Consider the following 21,555-nt stretch of genomic DNA (forward strand, 5'->3'; position numbering starts at 1 on the left):
AACACCCTTGTCCCTAGTAGGGTTGGGAGGGGTGCTGGTGCCTATCTCCAGCTAACGTTCCGGGCGAGAGGCAGGGTCACCCTGGACAGGTCGCCAGTCTGTCGCAGGGCAACACAGAAACAGACAGGACACACAACCATGCACACACACACTCACACCTAGGGAGAATTTAGAGAGACTTTATTTACTAATTAGGTAATTTCATAAGACACTACATTTTATTTAGGAGCATCAGAAGCAAGGGGGCTGTATACCATCCCCACTTTTCAGATTTTTGTTTGCCAAAGAAAAAGATATTTTTCTACCAATTCCTAATTGGTAGAAAAATATCTACTAATTATGACTTTTTGTTGCTTTATCACGGAAAATTCACATTAAAGTTTATCGCAAAGTCGCAAAATTTGAAAGCGTTTAAGACGACGGTGTAACTACAAGGAGGTTTTCATATAAACCTGGGTAACTTTATTTATACAGTTACATATTCACAGCATAAATCAGGACACAGACATGCATACCAATGAGGATGCACACATACTTTCAGGCATGCATTCAGTTTTGCTCATTCAAGTCCCAGCCCCATATTTAAGTTGAGAAAATGTCCTTCAGTCAGAGGTTTCACTCTCCCGATGAGAGAAAACGTATGCCTTTCTGAAAAATCCTTGAAACAGCAGGAGTTGCAGGACCGTTTGGCTAGGGACCATTTGACAGTGTCAGATGACCTTTCACCCACACACACCGACACACACACTCAACTCTTTGCAGACATTCCTGAAAAAGCACTCAGACATGGATGCATTATTGTGTTTATACAATCTGTGGTTCCTTGGAGCATTTGGGCCAGATAGAACGAAAGCTGAGGATGAAAAGAGTGACAAGGATGAAAAGCAGTAATACGATGACAGTGACTATGGAGACGTAGCCGGCGTGTGGGAGTGGGGGTGAGTCTTTAGTCTCTGCTGGAATCATGTTGGTCAGGTTCAACATGTAGCCCAGTGTCCAGCCTGCATCACTGCCTTTTATCTGAAAACACCACACGAAGGATAACTTTAAATACTCTCACAATACGCTCAAGCAAGCTTTTTATTGCTTAAAGATGCATCTCAGTTTACTAGAAAATGTTAGATACTTGCTGTAATTTAATTCAAACACGTTCATGTGCAATGTGCATATGTTACATGCAGAATTATATATTTATTTTAAGTGTTTACAAAATGTTGTTTCTGTGTGGTAGAAAAATGTGCACAACCAACAGGAATCCAAAGCCTAATCTCACACACATAAACGTATCCACAACAACTGTCACATTCCTTGTGCTAAGCCAAATTGAGTCATTACTCACATTGAGTAATGACTCAATGTGAGTAATGAGTCTAGTCATATCAATCAAGCATATTAAACTACAAAAGTTTACCTTTCCTAGGCAATTCCAGTGTTTTAAATCAAGATAATATGGTCAGTTTGGTTGCATCTTAGTGTTCGTCCTCTTAAATTATTATTTTAACTAGTTTTCTGTAGCTTTTCTTGTGTATTTCTATGTCACAGTTTGGTTGAAGTTAGTGTGTGGATGTGTTGCTCAGTTAGAAATATTTGCCTGGTCAAGTAAAGCATTCAAGCCATAGCTATTTGATCTGGTGCAACCAGTAGTAAATATGTTTCTTTTTGCAGCAGTTAAGAAAATGTATTTCAGTTTTAAATAAAAGCTGTTTCATTTTAGGTATTTATTTAATTTAGTGTGTAAATACCGTTCAAAAATACAAAATAAATTGTATTTTACTTAAATTATCATACCATGAGAACCTCATACCAATCAATACCTACTGAGTAGTTTTTCCATTAAAAGTTCTAGTTTAAGGACATGGCTGACAGTGAGGGTATAACAGGATGTAGCAGAAGTATGAAAGGAAGCATTGGCCTTGAATGTTTGGGAACAGGAAAGTGTGGGTGGTGATCTACTGACCTCTTTGATGAATTTGATCTTGGAGAATGTCTCCGTATTGAAGTTGTATCCTTCTGTCAACAGTGTGAGGATGTATGTGCCAGAAAAGCAATATTCGGCCAGGTATTTCTCATTAATGTCTGGGTATACCTTCTTTATCTGTTCAACCAATTTAAATGTTAGGATATTATCAATGCACAGTGCAGAAAATACTGAAGGAGTTTATTAAAAAGTGGAAATGTATTAACACTGCAAATCAGTTTTCAACATGTGTCTTATAAATAAATATGGCCCAACCTGATCCCACGGGGTTGAACAGTAGTTTGCTACATAGTTCGTTATAGTTTCTAATGACATGGAACCATCGGTCAGGTTGAGGAAGTTCATCACAAAGTAGTACGCAGAGAAGGCCTACAATCAGAGAGGAAATGGGAAAAAGGATATGAGCTTTATATTTAGAAGAATGAAGCATTGCTCTTTTGTTCTATTCTTGTATTTGACACACAAGGCTAAAATACCGACTTATTATGTTCGCTGCCAGGAGAATTTTAGAGAATCAGCTTATAAAAATATTAGGTTTTTAGTTTTCTTTTTGAAATACAATTCTGTTAACTTGACTGTTTTTTTCTAAAAACTTTAACGTTTTACAAAATATGTCTGAAAATAGAGCTGACACACAATGGTGAGGAATATTTCTAGGAAATTGGTTCCAGAGCTACATTGGCAGCTGTATTTCATTAGCACCATCTTTTTAAAATTCAGTTTCATTGCTATCTTTCACATAAAATATTGGTGTTACTGTATGTCAGGTCTTTGCTGGGCCAGAGAAAAGAACTGCGATTGTCAGGAGGCGGGATCATGCAAGCCGACAACCAATAAAAACATTCTTATTTAGTTGTTTTTCCTTTTTATCTACCAAGTTTAGGAAAAGTAATCACTTAACAATTAAAACAGTGATTGAGAAAAAGACTGGAATTGGCCAATTGTTCCCTGATTGGCTCTGATCAGTGTTTGGCTGGTCAAATACTGACAAAACTGATTTGTTTCCCTCTATTTATTAAAACTTTGAATTCCCACATTTTTCTAATTCTGGGTACCAACACTTGAACTGTGTTGGTGGAAACACCCTAGAGCCTTTTTCACCTATTTTAAAGATGCAGTAACCAGTCTGTTTGATGGAAAAAACAATTGGTTTCTTTTGATTTTGATTGATTTAAGTGTTGATTGAAAAAGTCATGCAGTAAAAATGTTATCATCATGAAATGCAGAAATGTTGTAGACCTCTAGAGAAATGACTCATATGATGTGTGAACTGCTACAAAAACACAAACATCTGAACTATTTTACCCCAAATGATCCTTGCACAGGTGGCTGGAAGATCCCGTTGAAAGAGCATTTACTGTATTTGCAGGACTTGAAGTTAAACAGACTTCTGATAACTTCCTGGCATTGTAAAAAGTTTCCTTCTCCTGTGTGAGTGAAGTTTAAAGGAGCTACTTTGGGTTTCCTTTCTGAGACACATGGGCTGTCATACAGGGTGTTGTAATTCCTTGTCACTGAATAGTCTGGGTGGAAGCACGGATCAGATATTGCTATTGGACCTGACTGGGAAAGAGATTGAAATAGAGACACAGGAAATATGTTTAGGTAATTTGATAAATTGCTTTACATTTTACCCAAAGTCACTGAAAATCATAGAATGAACTTTGAACTTTTAAAAACCTCAAAGGATTACCCGAGTCTGGTGTGCCAGAGCCATTCTTAGCGCTTGGTCCTTCCCATAGCACAAGAAGCTGTGAGTGTACAGGTTGTAGTAATTTCCATAGAGTTGGAAGGCCACAGCGTTGCTTGGAGATTCTGAAATGTCATATTCATGAGGTACAAAGCTGATTTGAGTTGAGGCCCCACCAAGGTCAAGAGCCCCTGTTGTTTGTAGACCCTGAAGCAAAAACAAGCGGGAAATGAAGTCATTGCACAGTGGTGACACCCTTGCACACACAAAAAAACTTTTAAATTTGACAGACTTGAGTTGATCTGTTTCTAGATCTGTTGACTAACCTGTTTGAGACGATCATCCAAGTAGTTGACGGTGACCCAGCCGAAGGCGCCCTCCTCTTGCCCGCTGAGTATTCTCGCCCCCTGATACGAAAAAGGGAATCTTTGCAGGGCTTTCTCCACAGCCTCAAACACCTTGTCTGATGCCACTTTGTTCTCCATACTGTACACACACACACACACGCACACACGCACACACACACACACGCACACACACCATCAGCAATTTCATACAGTGAGTCACATGCATAATTCAAAACAATGCAGCTACCCATAAATAATGAATGAACTGTATCATTTAAAATTGCTTTGACAGCAAGATATTAATTTCCCTGTCACTAAAGTTTGCACGGACATAAATCATAACATTTGTAAGTGGAAAAGGCGGATAGCTGGATTTTCCTCTTTACAATGCAAATACAAGTAAAGAGTTGAATCTCATGGGATCATGTCGGTGTTTACATGTGAAGCACTGAGTCTCCCTTTGTACACAAATGCATACAATGCAACAGACATGTTACTGGGAAGTTCAACTTGGCTGCACACACTAACCCATCAATACTAGTTTCACTAAGTGCTAAAATTAAAGTTTCCATTAAAACCTACAGTATATTTGAAAAATAAACTTTTGGATCAGCTCTGTTACTTTTTTTATCCTCTTATAACCTCATCAAATGTCCCACATGGTAATTGTAAATGCTTTTATTTTGAACCCCCCCCCCCCCCCCCCCGCTTATATTAAAGGGATCCTTATACAGCCCCCCCCAGCAATGCATTTTTATAAGCACTTCCCCGTAAACAGATACAAATTAATGTAATAACTTTCAACTTATGCTTGGAAAAAAGAGACAGAATAGTATTGCCAAAACTTGTACCTAAGTATTTAGTTCGACAGCTCAAAGTGTTGTACTGTGTTTGCGGAAAATGGACCCAGACTTGTTCTCAGGAATTACAAATTGAATTTAAATCATCAGGATAAACACAAGTTTGTCTTTGTTTGAAATATTTGTTAGTACTAAGTAAATATAAAGTTTCAGCTATCTATTTATTATTTTTCAGTTGTAACGTTTTTCTGATGCCTGATGAAGACAGAAGAAGGTTTATGGTTTAGTATTAAATATATCCCTGGGGGAAAATTCAGTGTTCAGACAAAGCACTGGGGCTGGACAACATTTGTAGCTGCTTATGTGGCCCTTTAGAATAAAAATAATTGCCCACCCATGATTTACATCATGGTGAAGGAATGAATTTAAAATCTGTTAGTGAACACTGGGATTATAAATCCTTGTGTTGTCCTAGAAACGTCTAAGAGGTACTCCAATCAACAGAAAACATCTATTCATGTCTGCAATTAAAGGCAAACATTATGACCATAAATTAGTTATTTTTATTCCAAATAAGTGAATTTTCTCTCGTATCTGTTATTAAAATTAAAATATTCTAATATTACAACAAAGCTATTTTTCACCTCATCAGTAGTTCAGGACATTTGAGCTCATTAGAGATCAGTGTTGCAATAAAGATTCAGGTCCAGGATTTCTGCTACTGGTAGAACTACCACAGAGAGATTACTCTGCTTTCATTTCTGCTTGACTGGACCATAACAATGTTGCCATGATGTGTATTGGGGCTTGTGAGAACTGGCACTCGAATCTGTTTATTTTTTTAAAATGATGCTTTAAGTTGCATTACAGATATGTAGTTATGTGTTGAACCTACTTCAGCAGTCTCATTCCAGCTGTAGCCCCCAGATAGAGCGGCGTCTCCTGGTGTCTCCAAGCGGGAACCTGCATCTCGGCTTCTTGCATGCACTCTGTCAGTGACGTTCCAGCCTTCTCTGGTACAGCTGCATAGCTTGAGATACCTTTACCTGTAAGAATAATAAAATTTTAGGAGGAAGCTGAAATCTTTAAAAACAGGAAGCTCTAAAGAGTTTGGATATTTGGACAATAATCTGCTAGGATTTTCCACAGATGGCAACGAAAAGGCCAGACCTGAGTTGTTTTACAGGTGGTCTTTGTAAAGCTGAGGTGAATTAGACACGGTTGAAGTACCGTACGTTGCCCCCTGTTCTGATCCATGAAAGAAACAAATAGCTCACAGGTTTTTCTGGTCAGTTTGTGATTTAAAGTGTTAATTTAATTTGACCTTGTTCACAAGATGTTAAGCAAAGCCAGACCATGAGGACATCTTGTTTCTCTGCTTAATGGTCCAGTTTACATGGTAATCATGACAGAGCCTTTCAAGTGGTGAGCAGGATGTAATATGGGCAGTCTGACCTGTCTGCAGCTGTTCAAGTTAAAATTTGAAGTATTTTCAGCTACTGCTGTTCTGGTTTCCTGGATTTTATGAGCTAAAACCCTCAAACTGTGTGTTTCGCTGCTGCGAGACTTTCTGTCACAGAATGTTTTTATTTCAACCACCTTTTTCCTATTAACTTATCAGTGCTCATAAAACCCATAATGGCTGCCCATTTTTTCTGTTTACCAGTCACTAAAGAATTTTAGTGAAACTGACTGAAACTGCTCCATATGCAGTTTGGAGCATATGGAACTGTTATGAGTCATATGGAACAGTTTCAGTCCATATGACTGAAACTCATATTTTTTCATATATTCATATATATATTCATATATATGAACATATATATGAACATATATATGGAACATATGAAACAGTTCCATACTGAAACTGTTCCATATGACTGTTTCAGTCATATGGAACAGTTTCAGTTCCATATGACTGAAACTGCTCCATATGCAGTTTCAGTCATATGGAGCACTGCTCCTGAAACTGCTTCATATGCAGTTTCAGTCAGATATTTGTATAAATTCATATTGGGCATGCAGATTATTAGCTTTGGATCATTCTTTGTCCATATAAGCATAATTTTATAGACTCAGTAATTTTTTAAAAAACAACAAATTGGATGCACAATACAGATTTTCCTGTTACTGTAATTAATCTAATCCAAAAAGTTTTGGACAAAATTGAGGGTCAGGGATCAATTTATTGTTTGGATCACAAATTATTTCCAGCTTTTAACAGTCAGACTAGGAGTCAAGCTAAGCATTTCAAAGTAGCAATTTTGTTTAATGAAGACTGCTGATGCAGCTGCTTTTGCCAGTGGTGCTGCTCATTTTGTTGCTTCATATCTCATTGGGGATGTGAGATAAAATCTTTTTCACAATATATTGAGATTTGGACAAGAACAATTCTGACTTGATGAACAAACATCAAAGCTCATTTATTTTTATTAGGCCCGAGCAGCGACAGTGCTGCGAAGGCCTATTGTTTTTATACTGTTTCTTATTATTACGATTCTGCCCCCCTAAAGAGGGGACTTTTGGGGGGCTTTATCATATTCAAAAACTCACCAAATTTGGCGGACACATCAGGACTGTGAAAAATGTACGTATTTTATAGTTGTCGCAATAATCGCACAAGAAACGGCTCAACCGAGTGTAGAGGGGTGAAAAACAAGTTAGTAAACAAAAAAAAAAAAGAAGCAAGAAAATAGGCATCCCAACATAATTTTTCATTTTGTATCTTTAATTTCTCATCGTAATAAGGTCTTTAGTGTTATTTCAGTTAGTCCGTGCAATGCTACACATGGCCGCTAGGGGCGCTGACGCGTTAGTGACCAAGGAAAGATTGAGCACACCAGAAGAATAAATCTTCCTGTTGAAGTTAAAAAGAGCTCAACGTGTGTGTCTCGTCTTTTTCATATCGCAGGTCAGTAAAAATGTATGTTGATGCATAAATGTGGTGTCCAAGAATTAAGAGGTTATAGACTCGAGAGTCAACTGGTGGGTCACTTTGTACAGCTTTGGATGGACATTGTAACGTTATGTATTTCTGGAGGCTAACTAATGCTAATGCGAGCGAACATTGTACATGTGTTGAGCTAGCTGGGAAACACAGAAACAATGTTGTCAGTCAAACTCAATGAGTATATGTTGTGCAGAATAAAAATTGTAAAAGCTATTAAAATAGTTAAAAGCAAATCCATATATTTTTATTTTGACAGTTAAAAATATAAAAGGTCTGAGGAAAAGAGACAAGGTATTTGAGTTTAAACAAAGCTAATTGGTTTGGATAATTAAGAACTATCTAAAATATTTTGCCATTCAATAAAATTCATGATGGAGCATGTTAAAATAATTCTCGTTCGGTTTAAAGGGATATTACAGTCATTTGTAATGTAATGAATCGAAGGGTTATTTGTGTAAGTTATACAGTGATACCTGAAGTATTTGATATGGAGTATGGTCATCATAAGAAGAATAAATCTTCCTGTTGGAGTTAAGAAGAGCTCAACGTGTGTGTCTCGTCTTTTTCATATCGCAGCATCACACGTTGAGGGAAGATCATCATCTACGTTACCCTCAGCCATCCGAGGTTGCAGGGTAACACTAGCTAGGGCCACCTAACAATTTTCAAAAGACCTACCCGCCATGAAACACAAAACTGTTATATCTCCTACACAAAAACTCACAGAGGCACCAAACTTTCAGTGTTTGATTATCATCAGGTGCGCTACAATACCCAATGGTCAAATGACGACATCACTTAAGCCACGCCCCCTGAGAACAGGAAGTGTCATGTTTTACTGCCAACGATCTCTATCTGACCCCTTTGACCTCATCAACAGGAGTCTGTGTCCAGAGACAGAAGACATGTTGTTGTGACGTGGATTCCAACCCTGATCGGTTTCGATGGAGCAGGAGGGCGTGGCGAAGTGAGTTGTAACGCCATTGCCATACGTTTGGTTCTAAATTCCAGAGTTTCGGGCCGACCTGCACCAAACTCACTAGGGTACATCCTTAATCACCCCCCGACAGGAATCCACAAGAATCGTTGGTGGGCGTGGCCTAATTTCTCTACAGCACCTCCTAAAATATTTTAAATGATCAGCCCCATGCCATGATTACCTTTTATTGGGTTTAGCGGCAACACCAAAATTGAGTAAGACTTGTGTTCGTGCATCCTGAGCTTCGGGAATTGTCCTGACCTCAATCCTAATGAAATGTTGTTGATTATGATTAAAAGCTGACTCTTTTTAGTGAACCAACCAATTTAAAGAAGTAGTTGACCCTTATTGCTAATCCAGCATAAAACATTATAGAGGCTAATGAAGCCGTTAAGAAAATACAACTAAGCTGTTTCACTGCTAAAGCAATAGATTTTAGACAGAAGCACATTTTCTAGGAAAGCCTTGTTGAAACTGAAGCAGTTAATTTCATTTTTTTTCCTCAGTTGCTTGGTATATCACTTATTTCTATGCCTTTTTTGCTCTTGAGCCAACACAGAAAGACTTCAAGGCTTGGTTGTTTATCACAATTCATATTGTTATCGCAACATTCACCAATATTACCGCATATCAGATTTTATCCTGATATCATGGACCCTATTCATATTCATTAGAAATTATGTAGTGTAGTATTAAATGATTCAACACTATGCATGCACAGCTTTTGCTGTCTATACTTTACCTTTTACTTTGCAGGAATGCTTCTGTTCAATTCTTCCAGTGTTGTTATCCTTCTCTGCTGGCCACTTGTAGATATAAAGAGCTGTGTGGGAAGAGCCGGCATCGAGCACAATCCCATACTGAGCGGAGACAGGAGGAGGAATTTCTGTTTATGCTGTTTGAGTCATTAATTCTGAGACAGTTCCTTCCAGATGTGCCATTTTGAATCTCAGTTGTAGTGATTGCATAACACTTAGACAAACATACTAGAGTTGCATCTCAAGCACATTAAAGTTTGTGAAACAGGAAAAGAGTCATCAAGTAAATGCATGACGTCCACTACAATTAGGTAGCTTAAGATCAAACTCTGACAAAAAACAAGGATTTATCTTATCAGCATCTGCTGGGTGTATTTGCTTGTGCATTCCTAAAATCAATAGTACAGGTTGAAAAGCTGAGGTCATACTGACTGCATACCAAATTTGGTAGATGGGTTTTAGGCTAGGGTTGCTCTCACACATGACCTCCACACTTCAAGAATTTCTTTTAGCATACCTTGTACTTTTGGAAGACAGGTCTGTTCTGCAAACCTGCAACCGTCACCAGGGCAACAATCGCTATGACACCAATCACAGTGATGATGATGGTCAGCGGCTTGTGCCAGGGGTTCTTCTCTTTCATCTCTGAGAGCGGGGGTGGATACAGACAGACAGAAGGGGGAGACAGGAAGGAAACGGCAGAGGGTTGCCAAGGTAGAAAATGGGTAGACGGGAACACATTGGATATGGGTTTAGGGAGGAAATGTAAGCCAGCCTTGCATCCAGATGTTTAAGTCACAGCATGTGGGAGTCTGTTGGAGGTTGCGTATTGTGTTTAATTGTTTTGTTTGTAACCAAGGGTTGCAGATGGATTTTTGATTTGGTGCGTCTGATCTCCCTCCATTCTCTTCATTTACTCTAGGGGAGGTTATCTCAGACACAGAACATTTGAGGTATTATTCCACTGAAGTATTTGAGTAATGCTGAAAGATCAACAGGATTTCCACTTTGGAAAGAGTTTAAAGACCTAGTTTCAATAATAGCTTAGCTGTTTACACGGCATAGGGAAACAGTTGGCTGAAATCAAACAGATGCTTTTATTAGGGCTATGCAGACCTATTAAGACATGTTTAGATGTGTGTCACTAAGCAGTTATTAATTTTAAACAGCATCTTATTTGAGATATAAATTTTAAAATGAATATTTTTCGGTTTGCTACTTCTGTCTCTGGCTTCTTCTGCATAAAATCTGCCATGGTTTCATAGAGTAACTGAATTTGCATCATGCCACCATTGCCCTCCATTTATCTGGGACAGGCTACCGGTAACAGCAGGTCTCACAGCACAAGGGAGATAATTCCCTCCAATATATTTAAAATGGAAAATATTGTTATTTTGACTGCTAAAATAATCTAAATAATCTAATAACTTGTGCACAACATTTACAATAATGTAATTTATAACAGTTATTTATTCTGATACATAGATGTAAGCAAAATATAGGACACCCGCCTATTCGTGTTCAGTATTTTCCTGTCGAACATGACTTTAAGGTTTACTGCAAGAAATCTAGCTATTGGCAGATCTTTCCATAGAGCATATGTAAAATATTTGATAGAAAATACAGCTTGCAAAGCTGAAGTACCTTGGCTTTGTGCTACTTGGCACATTATAGGCTGGCATTTGCAAAGCAATAAGGCCAGGAGCTCCAATTATATTCCTTATCGCTGATTAGCTGTAGATGTCAGCTTTTACAATAGTTCTAAGACAGTTTCTGCTGTGCATAACATTGAAACTTAAAGTATATTTGGTGTTTTAAGTATTAAAATTGGGAGTTATGAGGATTTTTAGAGGGGGTCTCACATGTTTGCATATTTTACCAAAAGATGTGCTAAATATGGTGATAGTTTTAACATTCATTGTACACAGAACCAAGGTGTAACAATCTTATTTTATCACTTTATCCGAAAAGCTGAATGTTGCACTTCTTTACTTTCCAGTCCATAACTGGTTATTTTTGCAGCTGCAAAATATCTACCTTTATTTTTCTTGTAACTTTTACATGAATGTTCTAGCAGCGTTCCATCAGTAAGCTAACCAGAAATACACAGCAACATTTTGGGAAGATTTGAGCTGTTTTTACTTCCTTTAGTTTTTAAAACCTTTGTTTGCATGATTAATGGTCTCCAGCAGAGCAATGTTGTCATTAGTGTGTTTAAAAAGAACAGGTTGTTTCTATCCAGTTACTGTAATGTAAGATAATGCTTTAAAACCTGAGTTTACGCACACTTGCATTAACACACAGAAATACACACACTTGCATATTACAAACTGCCAGACACTATTCAAGACCTGTCAAACAACCCCCAGCACAGTGTGCTGTGCATTTAACACAGTACAAATATGAGCGAGAAGCTCTACTGCATCAGCAGAACCTGCAGCTCTGATTGTAACCCTGACCTTTATCCTTACAGAAACTCCAAAACCTAAAGTGTAGCAATACAACAAGCCAGTGGCAAACACAGAGAGTGCTTCACTTACCTCTGTCAGTGAAGTTGGCAATGATAGTGAATGAAGGGGAGTGGATCCAGAGAGAGAAAAAGGGAGGGAAGAGAGAGAGAGAGAGAAAATACAGGCAGAGGAGAGAAAGGACATAGGGAAATGAAAGAACGATAAAGGTGAGGTTCTCTGTCTGTGGCTGGACAGAGAACTAGAATAAAACTAACTGCTGTCGGAGCAGTTCTCTAGTCTGAGTTTGGCATTTCCTCCCCTACCCGGAGCAGTAAAACTGGTCACTGTGGAAACACAGCTAGCCAAGTGTTTGTTGATGGGCAAGCTCGTGCGAACATGAACCCCTTAAAAGTTCTCTAAACTAACGAGAGCCACATGCTCTGTTAGTTCTCCCGGCGGGACGTTTTGGTGGGAGGGGAAGTGGGGACTCCCTTGTTTGGCTCGCTTTTTATCACCAGGAGGCTGTGATGTCATCTCACTGCCTTATTGGAATTCCCTTTTCTTTTTGGTTGTGCGTGTGTCTGCATGTTCTGACTTTGGTGCAGACTCAAAACATGACTTGCCTGCAGATATGTTGATCCATTCACAGATGGTCCTGCTGTTTATTTCTCCTCCTTGCCACACATCTCCAAATACGCAATCCCTTGTGCTTACACACACATAGGAGACACACAGTCAGCTTACCCCTTTTAATTTTTCTAAACCCAATAGATTAAGGAGGCTTTATTTTTTTAGATTTTTTTTTTCTAATGACTTCAAAAACTGAGCTGATTGCCTATTATTTTGTGTTAATTTGCCTTTTCACAGTGTTTGGGAAAATTGTAAAAAGCTGTGTGAGCATGTTCTTTGCTCATTGATGACAAGTATCAACTTTAAGCCAGAAGTATAACGCAATTCATCAAGTTCCGTTTACAAGAGAAGACCCATAGCTTGTGGGCCTTTTTATTAAAAACACATTCACTCAATAATTTGATTAGATTCTATGATTAAAATTGCTCAACCTGTGAGAGGTTTGGGTGATTTATTAAAAACAGAACGTTGCAGTTTATGGGCAATTGCGCTCCCTCTGGACCTTCAAAACGTACAAAATCATGACTCTATTTCAACCTGGGCAGTTCATGCAGTCTAAGATCAACAGGTTTTCTAAACTACATTTTAACTATTTAAAATACTATTATTTAAAAATAGAGATGCAGCATCTCTTTGCAGAACATTTGTTATCAGAGATAATAAAAGTGAGCCACTTATGTCCCTCTTTTTGTAACTAGTTGTGTCTAAGTAGAGCTGCATAATACGTCAGTCTGCAAGTATTGATAAAGCTAAAACCACAAATAATAATTGGACTTGTTACAAGCGAGTCACTTAAACAATCAAACCTTTTATCTGGCTGCTAAAACTACCATATGTGTTTAATTATCAATGGTGATTTGGATTGTTTAACTTCAGGCTAAGGAAGAAAATCAAAGACAACCATTGAATGACTTTTGAATACTGTGAGAACCACAAACTCTGGCTAACTTATGAAACTTCCTTAAAGGAAGGCTGTGCAATGTTGTTTAGGTCACTGGATTTTCAAAAGTATATTTAATATTAGGAAAACCAATTTAAATTATCCTCAAATGTTCAATTCAATTATTTTTATTTATATAGCGCTAGGAATGTCCCGATCCAATCACGTAATCTGAAATTGGGCCAGATGGCATAGTTTCAGAATCGATTGAAATTGGGCATTACAACCTGATAAGGGATCACATTTATATGTTTATTTATTGTTAATAACACTGTTGCCAACTTAGCAACATTGTCGCTGTATTTAGTGACTTTTCAGACCCCTTCAGTGATTTTTTTTCTCAAAAGCTCTAGCAACGTCTCTATCTCTAGTCTATTGGACCATACCGATTGTTTATATTTCTAGTGGCAAATTCCTTCTTTTCCCACAATCCTAATGGACACAAACAAGTTTGAAGAACTAGTTGGGTGCCTAGCCCTGTTTCTTCTCCACCAGGGCAGCCACCTCATAACTGTCAGTGTTGCATAGAGTGACCGTCATGCTTCATGTTCTGGTGACTACTTGCACAGACTCAACATTATCAGCTCAGTGTCACACACAAAACAGTTCGATAGGAACATTTTCCTGCCAAGCAGTTTCCTGTGTGACTCAGTGCATCACTAGGTATGTAACTGCATTGTAAGAAGTGAGTTAGTTGGTTGACATAGCCTCTGTTGCTTTTTTAAATAATTAAACCCACATTAGGAAGGCCAAATAAATATTTTCAATGCTTTTCTTAAGTTGTCTTAAAGTGCAACTGGGTTAAGCTAAAAACAACGTGTGTAGGTCAAAGTTTTGCAAAAATGGAAATTGGCCACAAAATTCAGATCATCCAGATCTGTGCATTTCTACTTCTAATTTTCTTTAAAGCTAAATTGCACTTGAATTATTTTTCAAAATGTCTTAAACATTTACATGAACTGTCTGGGATGGAAAAAACCTCTCTCTTAAAAAAAAGAGGAAATATAACCCAGACATCATCCAACATCAACTAGAGCCAACTTTGATTTAAGCACAGTGTCTGCATGTGTGTCTGACCTCCCCCATCTTGCAACATCAGTCTTGCGAAATCCAACAAAATGTTCCTCCAAGACTTAGAGCTATAATAAAAAAGAATGAAATCACATGTTTTCCATATGTGGCCCTAATTTATGCAGCAGTTCCTATCCGTTGCACATTATAAATGCATGAGGATACATGGAATTTATATGCTGGTGAGGAAAACAACACGCCTTTGTATGAATAACTGTTTTCTACCATTCTAAGCCTTAATAGAGTACAAATCAAAGTGCATCACTGTCAGTGGTTACAGTAGAAATGTGATGCTCACTGAATTAATAGTTCAGTCTTCCTCACAATTGTTTTCAAATCTAAGAAATGGGCATTTTGAAATATTTTAACTAAATTTATATTAAAGTCCATGTAGATCAACATTTTCCATCTCTGCTTCCTGACACGTTTGGCAGCAAAGTCGGCCTAAAAACGCTTGTTGAGGCAGAGGACAAGGGCTCTGCCAAGCAGGAATTTTAGTGCATGAGATCATAAAGAAACTCTTTTGGAATATCCACAGACTTGTGGGATACACCCATACTTGCAAATTAGTCTCTTTTTGCATAATGCATTTACCTATCAATGACTTCAAAATGATCAGATCAGTCCAAGTCTTAGTCTGTTCCATGTTTTCATAATGGATCTCAAACGGTTAAGGAGAAGTGGCTACCAACTAAAGTGATCTTATTTCCAAAAACTGGCTTCAAAACACCTCTCTAGGTCAAGACACACTTGCGCAAGGATTTCGCCAGTGTTTCCATTTCCGACCTGTCTTAACAAAAACTCAAGTGTTGACTTCAGACTAGGATGTCCCTAATGTTGACATAATCAAAGAGAAGAGGTGCAGGAGAAGCAAGAGCAAAAACCATTTGTTAGGAACTCTGTATATGTCAAGAGTCTTGACTAAATATTTTGGTCAGTTCTGAGCAAACTAAGTCCCTAAAATTGTGTTTCAAGAATGTATATTTATCTTTATATGACCTATTTTGTGTAGTGAACATGAGGATAATGTAAATCAGCGTTTCCCAAATCCGGTCCTCAGGCCTCCCTGCTCTGCATGTTTTAGATGTGCCTCTATTCCAGAGCAGCTGATTCAAATGATTGCACGACCATCAAGTGCTGCAGAAACCTGTTGATCACCCATATATTCAATCCAGGTGTGTAGCAGAAGGGAAACACCTAAAACATGCAGGGCAGGGAGGCCTGAGGACCGGAATTGGGAAACGCCGATGTAAATGAACAACATATCTTTATTCAAATCCTCTCCCTTAATGATAACAGCTTACTACATGGCTGGACAAATCCCTAAATGTTAGGGTTTAACATTTAAAAATGTTAAACCCTAATTCTAACCTATATAACTTGCGTAACATATGGCACCAGACAAAACAGCCTTATTTAACAAGCATGCAGGCTACAATTAAAACTTGTCATTTAAAGTTACATGGCATTTAGTTACAAGAACAAACGGGAGACCTGCACACACTCAAAACACCAAAGTAATGTTCTATTAACCTAGCATATATATTTGCTCAATTGAAGACTTTATGACTAGAGTGTTCACTCTTGATGATCTGATCTTCTAACTGTTTGCTGAGGGCAAGATCTGATGAGTGAGAGACTTCTGAATAGTGTTCCTTTACATTCAGCAGTGAGTCGAGAAATGACAGAGCTGTGGATCATCAGTGGAGTTTTGTAATGATAGGAAGACGTCACAATAATGTGTCTGTAAGGCAGGTTCTAAAATTATGGTGCTCTTTGGTGGTTAGGACAAACAGCTCATAACAGCTTTGTGTTGACATGTTCTGTCTTCGGTCATTATAGAGTAATACATGTTAGTCAACAGCACTGGAACCATGGGGAAGACAAATGTTTGTATCCTGTTAGAGACTCAGTTTAAATCACATTTAGAACATTTAAGCAAAAAGTCAAACACAACACTGAAAGGACAGAGGAGGCTTTAAATGTTTGCGGTAAGATGCTGCATAAATTCTAGAACTATGAGTGTAATCTCTTTTGCCACCACCTGTTAGAGCAGGGGTGGGCACTCCTGGTCCTCGAGGGCCGGTGTCCTGTAACTCTTAGATGTCTCCCTGATCCAACACACCTGAATCCAACAGCTGAATCACCTCCTAAGTGCAGTCAAGTTCTCCAGAGTCCTGTTAACGACCTCATTATTTGACTCAGGTGTGTTGAAGTAGAGATGCATCTAAAAGTTGCAGGACACCGGCCCTCGAGGACCAGGAGTGCCCACCCCTGTGTTAGAGCATCAGCATCAGAGCCAGGAACTTAAAATGCTCAAACAACATGATAGAAAGTTGTGTCTGTTCTGGGGACTACTGGAACCACTGGAGATGATGGTGTAAAGAATGAGGATTTAAAAGAAATAAAATAAAATTAAGAAAAACTATCCTCTGTATAACAATGTTAAAAAAAAAGTGAGGCTTTTTCAGATGTAATGTAATACATTAATGGGAATTATTTCCGCCATCAGCAATTACAACTCCTTGAAGAACCTTGAATAATATGATTTATAAGCAACATTTAATCTCCTTTTGGGATTATTAAAAAAGCTTAAAGTTTAATTTTGAATTGAATTATTTGATATTAACACATTATCTTGTCTATTGTTTTGCTAGACATGGAAGTGATGAAACATTTTATAAATATGGGTAGAATTGCTTTGGTTTAAAAAAGCATCGATTTTGAGTTTGAAATGTTTGTATCGTGACAACCCTACAATTCTGACCACAAGTCACTCAGATCTTGAAGCAACCGCAGACAATCGCACTACCACCTCCATGTTCTTTTTCTGAATTAATGAAATTAATTTTTCATAAAGGACCATGTTAGTTTGGATATCTTTTCCCCTTAATAAATGAAATCGCAATTCTGCATTACACTTTTTATTGTTGTTTAATATTAAATTAAAGTAAGGGAGCATATACTGGCAGCATCACGGTGCTGCCAGTATATGCTTACTGTTTTCTGTCTGGTTCATAGTTAAAAAAGTCCAGTACACTTGCAACATTTGAAGAAGCAGAGTTGAATTCAGTTGCCTAAAACTTCCTCTCCATGGCAGTCCATTCTGACTGAGTTTACTGTGAAACCTAATCCATAGTAGATTGAGTCAGACTTACATAGGGAGGTGTATTATTTACAGTTAGTAAAATGAGAATAAATAATATCCTAGTGAATTTGCGTTGTTGCAGAGAATAATGAGAGAATAAAATATCCCCACTAAAGAGGGATTTCTTTTACTTTCCCATTTCTGCTCCATTGATAATGCAAACACTCACGTATTGGATTTCCAGCAGAAATAAACACTGTATAGTAACATAGAAAAGAAAGGAAGAGGATGCCAAACCAATGGGAGTTGCGAAACCACAGAGTCAAATGAGGGTGAACCTGCTGTCTCCTCCTGAACCTCTTGATTCAAATCGGTGACAGTAACATTTTTGAACTGGGCAAAAATGGCTTGAAGCAGGCCAACTAGAGGTTATTTTAGGTTGAAAAACAAAATCATGGTTGTATCAACATTAGATTTTAAATATCTGAAACAAAGGTTATTTTAGTTTTGGTCTAGGAAAGTTGTTGATTAGAAAGGTATCCCTCAGGAAATCCTCAGTATGCATCTCAAGTGATGGCAACATTGCAATTGACCCAGAGTTAGAAATTTTTGGTTAGTGTACTGGCATCGAATCTGTAAGCTAATTTCACATGAAATCACTGCAGTATGAACATATTATTAGGTTTCTTACTTTCATCTTTCTTAAACACCTTAAAAGATCTTTTTCACCATAGCAAATGGTCTTTATTTTTGGGCAGTAGTGAAACAAAGAGCATGTGGGCTTCCCACAGGGAAGTGGTTTTGCCTTTTTAAAGTCAGGGTGGACAGGCTGTCCCTAACTCTCTGTTGAACTAGTTTAAACAGGTACAGTCAAAGATTTCAGTTTGAAGTGATGGTGATTATATCCAATGCCTTTTCTTTTTGTTACATCTTTTATGTTTAAAATAAGCTCACAAACTGTCACTATTGCTTCTATGTTGTCAGCCATGTTTGTTTACTCTAAATTCACGTGTGTTATAGTGGGCTTTTCCTGTACTTTCGGTCTGGAATCTGAATGTCGGTGAGAAATCAGTTCTTGTGTGGTGTGTGGCTAGCTGAACACCACACACTGCACGATCGGGCCGATTGAACGCATTATACCTACAATTTTGGTCGGCTAGTGTGTGGTCTCTCAGGTTTTGAAAATCGGCCGACGATCGGCCGACAATTCTAAAATTGTGTAGTGTGAACTGGGCTTTAGATAGACCTTGACCAGAAGTTAGTAAGTCCTAAAAACTGGGTCATCAATGTCTGACTACACTAGTTAGACTTTAACTATTGTTATAACATTAATTTTATGATAAATAGGAAGTACCATATTGGAAAACCTTTTTTCCTCCTCTTACTCTTTGACCTAAAGTCACATACAGTACACAAATATATTTTTAAATACATCTTTTTTAGATTTAAAAAATATCTTTTAATTTAATATTTTTTACTAAATAAGAAATTATTGTATTCCGTTGTTGATGGCTTAATTTCTTCAACTGAACATTTGAGGGAGATAACTTTGGCTTGATAAGGGAATATTTAAAAATACTGTTTTATTGACTTTTAACTGAACCTGAAAGCTCTGCTAATGGGATTTTTTTCCACAAAAATAGATTCTCAAGCTGAAACTCTACTCAGCAATTTGCTTTTTTAAGATATGCGAACAATTAAACTAAAGGCAACCCCCAACAGATAACATCATTAACCAAATGATCTGCCACTGGCTGGATTATAAAAACAAACAAGAACACTCGTCACACTAATTCAGTCGTAGTGAAAGAAGACCGCCATAAATAAGCACATGGTTCTGTCGTCTGTAAGATTCCAATAACACACTCTGTAAAAGTCACACATTCCGTTGTGCTTCAAACCGTTACAGTATCCTCCACAAGTTTTACAGTTAAATACAGCACATGCTCAACATATACGTCTATACATGCTGCTTGTATATCCTACTACTGGTCATGCTGACAGAAACGGATTTCCTACTTTAGTTAGAGCTTGCGCCCAGTCACAGGAGTACACCTACCTCTTTGTGCAGACATGGGTCCTTTCTCAGCAGTAACACAATGATCTTTCTATCCTATGCCACTTGCTGTTTCCCCTTCTCTCTCTCTCTTCCTCTTTCTCTGTAGCAACACAGCACCTCCTTTCAAGTACACTTGCTGTATTAGGAGAAGCAGAGCTTCTCTCCTCCCTCCTGCTCAGCCCACGTCCCCCCTTCTTCCAGGCGCCTCTAGCTTTTCCTTCTGTTTATTCCTTCATCATCTCCCTCTCTATACCTTTGTCATTCCCTCCACTAATGTCACTCTTTGAAAGGCTGCCACAGCTTTCTATGTCTCCACTTTCGTCACCTTCCTTTAATATTTCTCCCTGACCAAACTGTCTGTCTTCCCTCACTGGCAGTTTCTTTATAACTGTCATAACTCTTTCTTGTTGTCTGTTTTTTTTTAAATTGGGTCAACAAGACCTTGGGATCTGGATGGAATTTGGAACTGAACCTGAAGGCATGCTGAATTCCTTCTTCAGCCTAAAAGCACATAGAACACCATCCTGCTTATTATATTTAAGCTTTCTGAATAAAACTACTGACCTCTATTGATGCCCACACAATGAACTTTCAGGCATTGTTAGCTTTTCACACAGGATGACCACAACCCTCCTGGGACCGTGACTCTGTTTACCTGTGTGGTGTATTTACTTGCCTCTGACAAGGCCACACAGTATCAAATCCTGGTCACATTCACGTGTTCTTTTTTTTTTTTTGTAACAGATATTGCTGTTTAACCACTGTGATAAACCTTCTTCCTCTTCCTTTGTTTCTCGTGTGAGAACTAAACTCAACATCAGCACAAAACGGCTGATATATGGGTGTGATCTGTATTCATGCTGTCCCTACATCCCATTCTGTACAGCTGGTAGTGAAACAGTACGTATAATAATAAAACCACAGAGGGAGCATAATGTTTGCTTTGTGCAATGTTTGGAAATAAAAAGCAACCCATTGTTATGACAGATGTAATCCTCACTTAATGATGCTCTAAATGACAGGCAGGATATTTCCTACAGGAAGGTTTTATGCTTAGCCGTAATGCTCCATCAGTCTGTCACTTAATATAAGAATCATCATTAGTTGGAAAAATCTTTTACAGTGCCTTGCAGAGGTGTTCATACCACTTGAATTTTTGACTCATTTTATTCCTTTACAGCCACAACCTTTAAAGTATTTCATTTGGATTTAATGAGACTGGCTAAATCAAAGGAGCACCCAGAAGTGGAGTGGAAGAAATAATACATACATGATTTTTCAAAATGTTAGTCTTCTCTACTCCAATTTCTCTATAAAAATCCAGTGCAACCACTTGTCTCTAGAAGTCACCTATTTGATAAAATGTTCACTTATGGGTTAGTTAATTTCGATATAAATATAGATTCTCTTTGATCACAGTAGCCGTTTATTAGAAAGCATTAGTGAACAAAGAGCATCCACCCTGCAGCACAGTAGATGGGTTTGTGTTGCAGAGAAGCCTTTTTTAGTGCTTGGTTAAGTTGGAAGAAATTTCCTATGCTCTGAACATCTCAGAAAATCTATTAAGAGGTTGCTGTCTACCAAAACTAAAAGGAAGAGTAAGACAGCTTTTACCAGAGAACCAGCCAAGACGTTCTTGATAACCTTGCATGAGGGACAGAGATCCATAGCTCTGACAGCAGAATCTTTCAACAGGACAACTCTTAGTCATACACGCTCCTTATGGCAAGACAAAAGAAAGCCAAGGAATTTCCGTTTCCAGATTGCTCCAGCCTTGTAGCAAGCTAAAGACAAAAATGTGGAAAGAGCTCAGTT

The 21,555-nt window shown here is 38.1% G+C and overlaps 1 protein-coding gene across 3 annotated transcripts; it reads right to left on the reverse strand.

Moving 5' to 3' along the window:
- Nucleotides 1-435: 435 nt before the first annotated feature.
- Nucleotides 436-19,932, reverse strand: entpd1 (ectonucleoside triphosphate diphosphohydrolase 1). Of its 3 annotated transcripts, none has more exons than XM_005794651.3 (10): nucleotides 19,741-19,932; nucleotides 10,020-10,147; nucleotides 9,487-9,604; nucleotides 5,711-5,861; nucleotides 3,995-4,154; nucleotides 3,672-3,875; nucleotides 3,284-3,541; nucleotides 2,234-2,347; nucleotides 1,958-2,095; nucleotides 436-1,020 (listed from the first exon to the last, which is right to left on the reverse strand). In XM_005794651.3, the coding sequence occupies exons 1-10, from the start codon at nucleotides 19,754-19,756 to the stop codon at nucleotides 805-807; spliced, it is 1,503 nt and encodes a 500-aa protein (XP_005794708.1). In that variant the 5' UTR covers nucleotides 19,757-19,932; the 3' UTR covers nucleotides 436-804. The 3 variants fall into 3 exon arrangements, with proteins under 3 accessions (XP_005794708.1, XP_023197060.1, XP_023197061.1); XM_023341292.1 differs by lacking the exon at nucleotides 19,741-19,932 and adding an exon at nucleotides 14,600-14,633; XM_023341293.1 differs by lacking the exon at nucleotides 19,741-19,932 and adding an exon at nucleotides 12,043-12,874.
- Between the last annotated feature and the right edge of the window lie 1,623 nt (nucleotides 19,933-21,555).

Source organism: Xiphophorus maculatus, chromosome 10 (assembly GCF_002775205.1).
Source record: "Xiphophorus maculatus strain JP 163 A chromosome 10, X_maculatus-5.0-male, whole genome shotgun sequence".
Taxonomy (NCBI): Eukaryota; Metazoa; Chordata; class Actinopteri; order Cyprinodontiformes; family Poeciliidae; genus Xiphophorus; species Xiphophorus maculatus.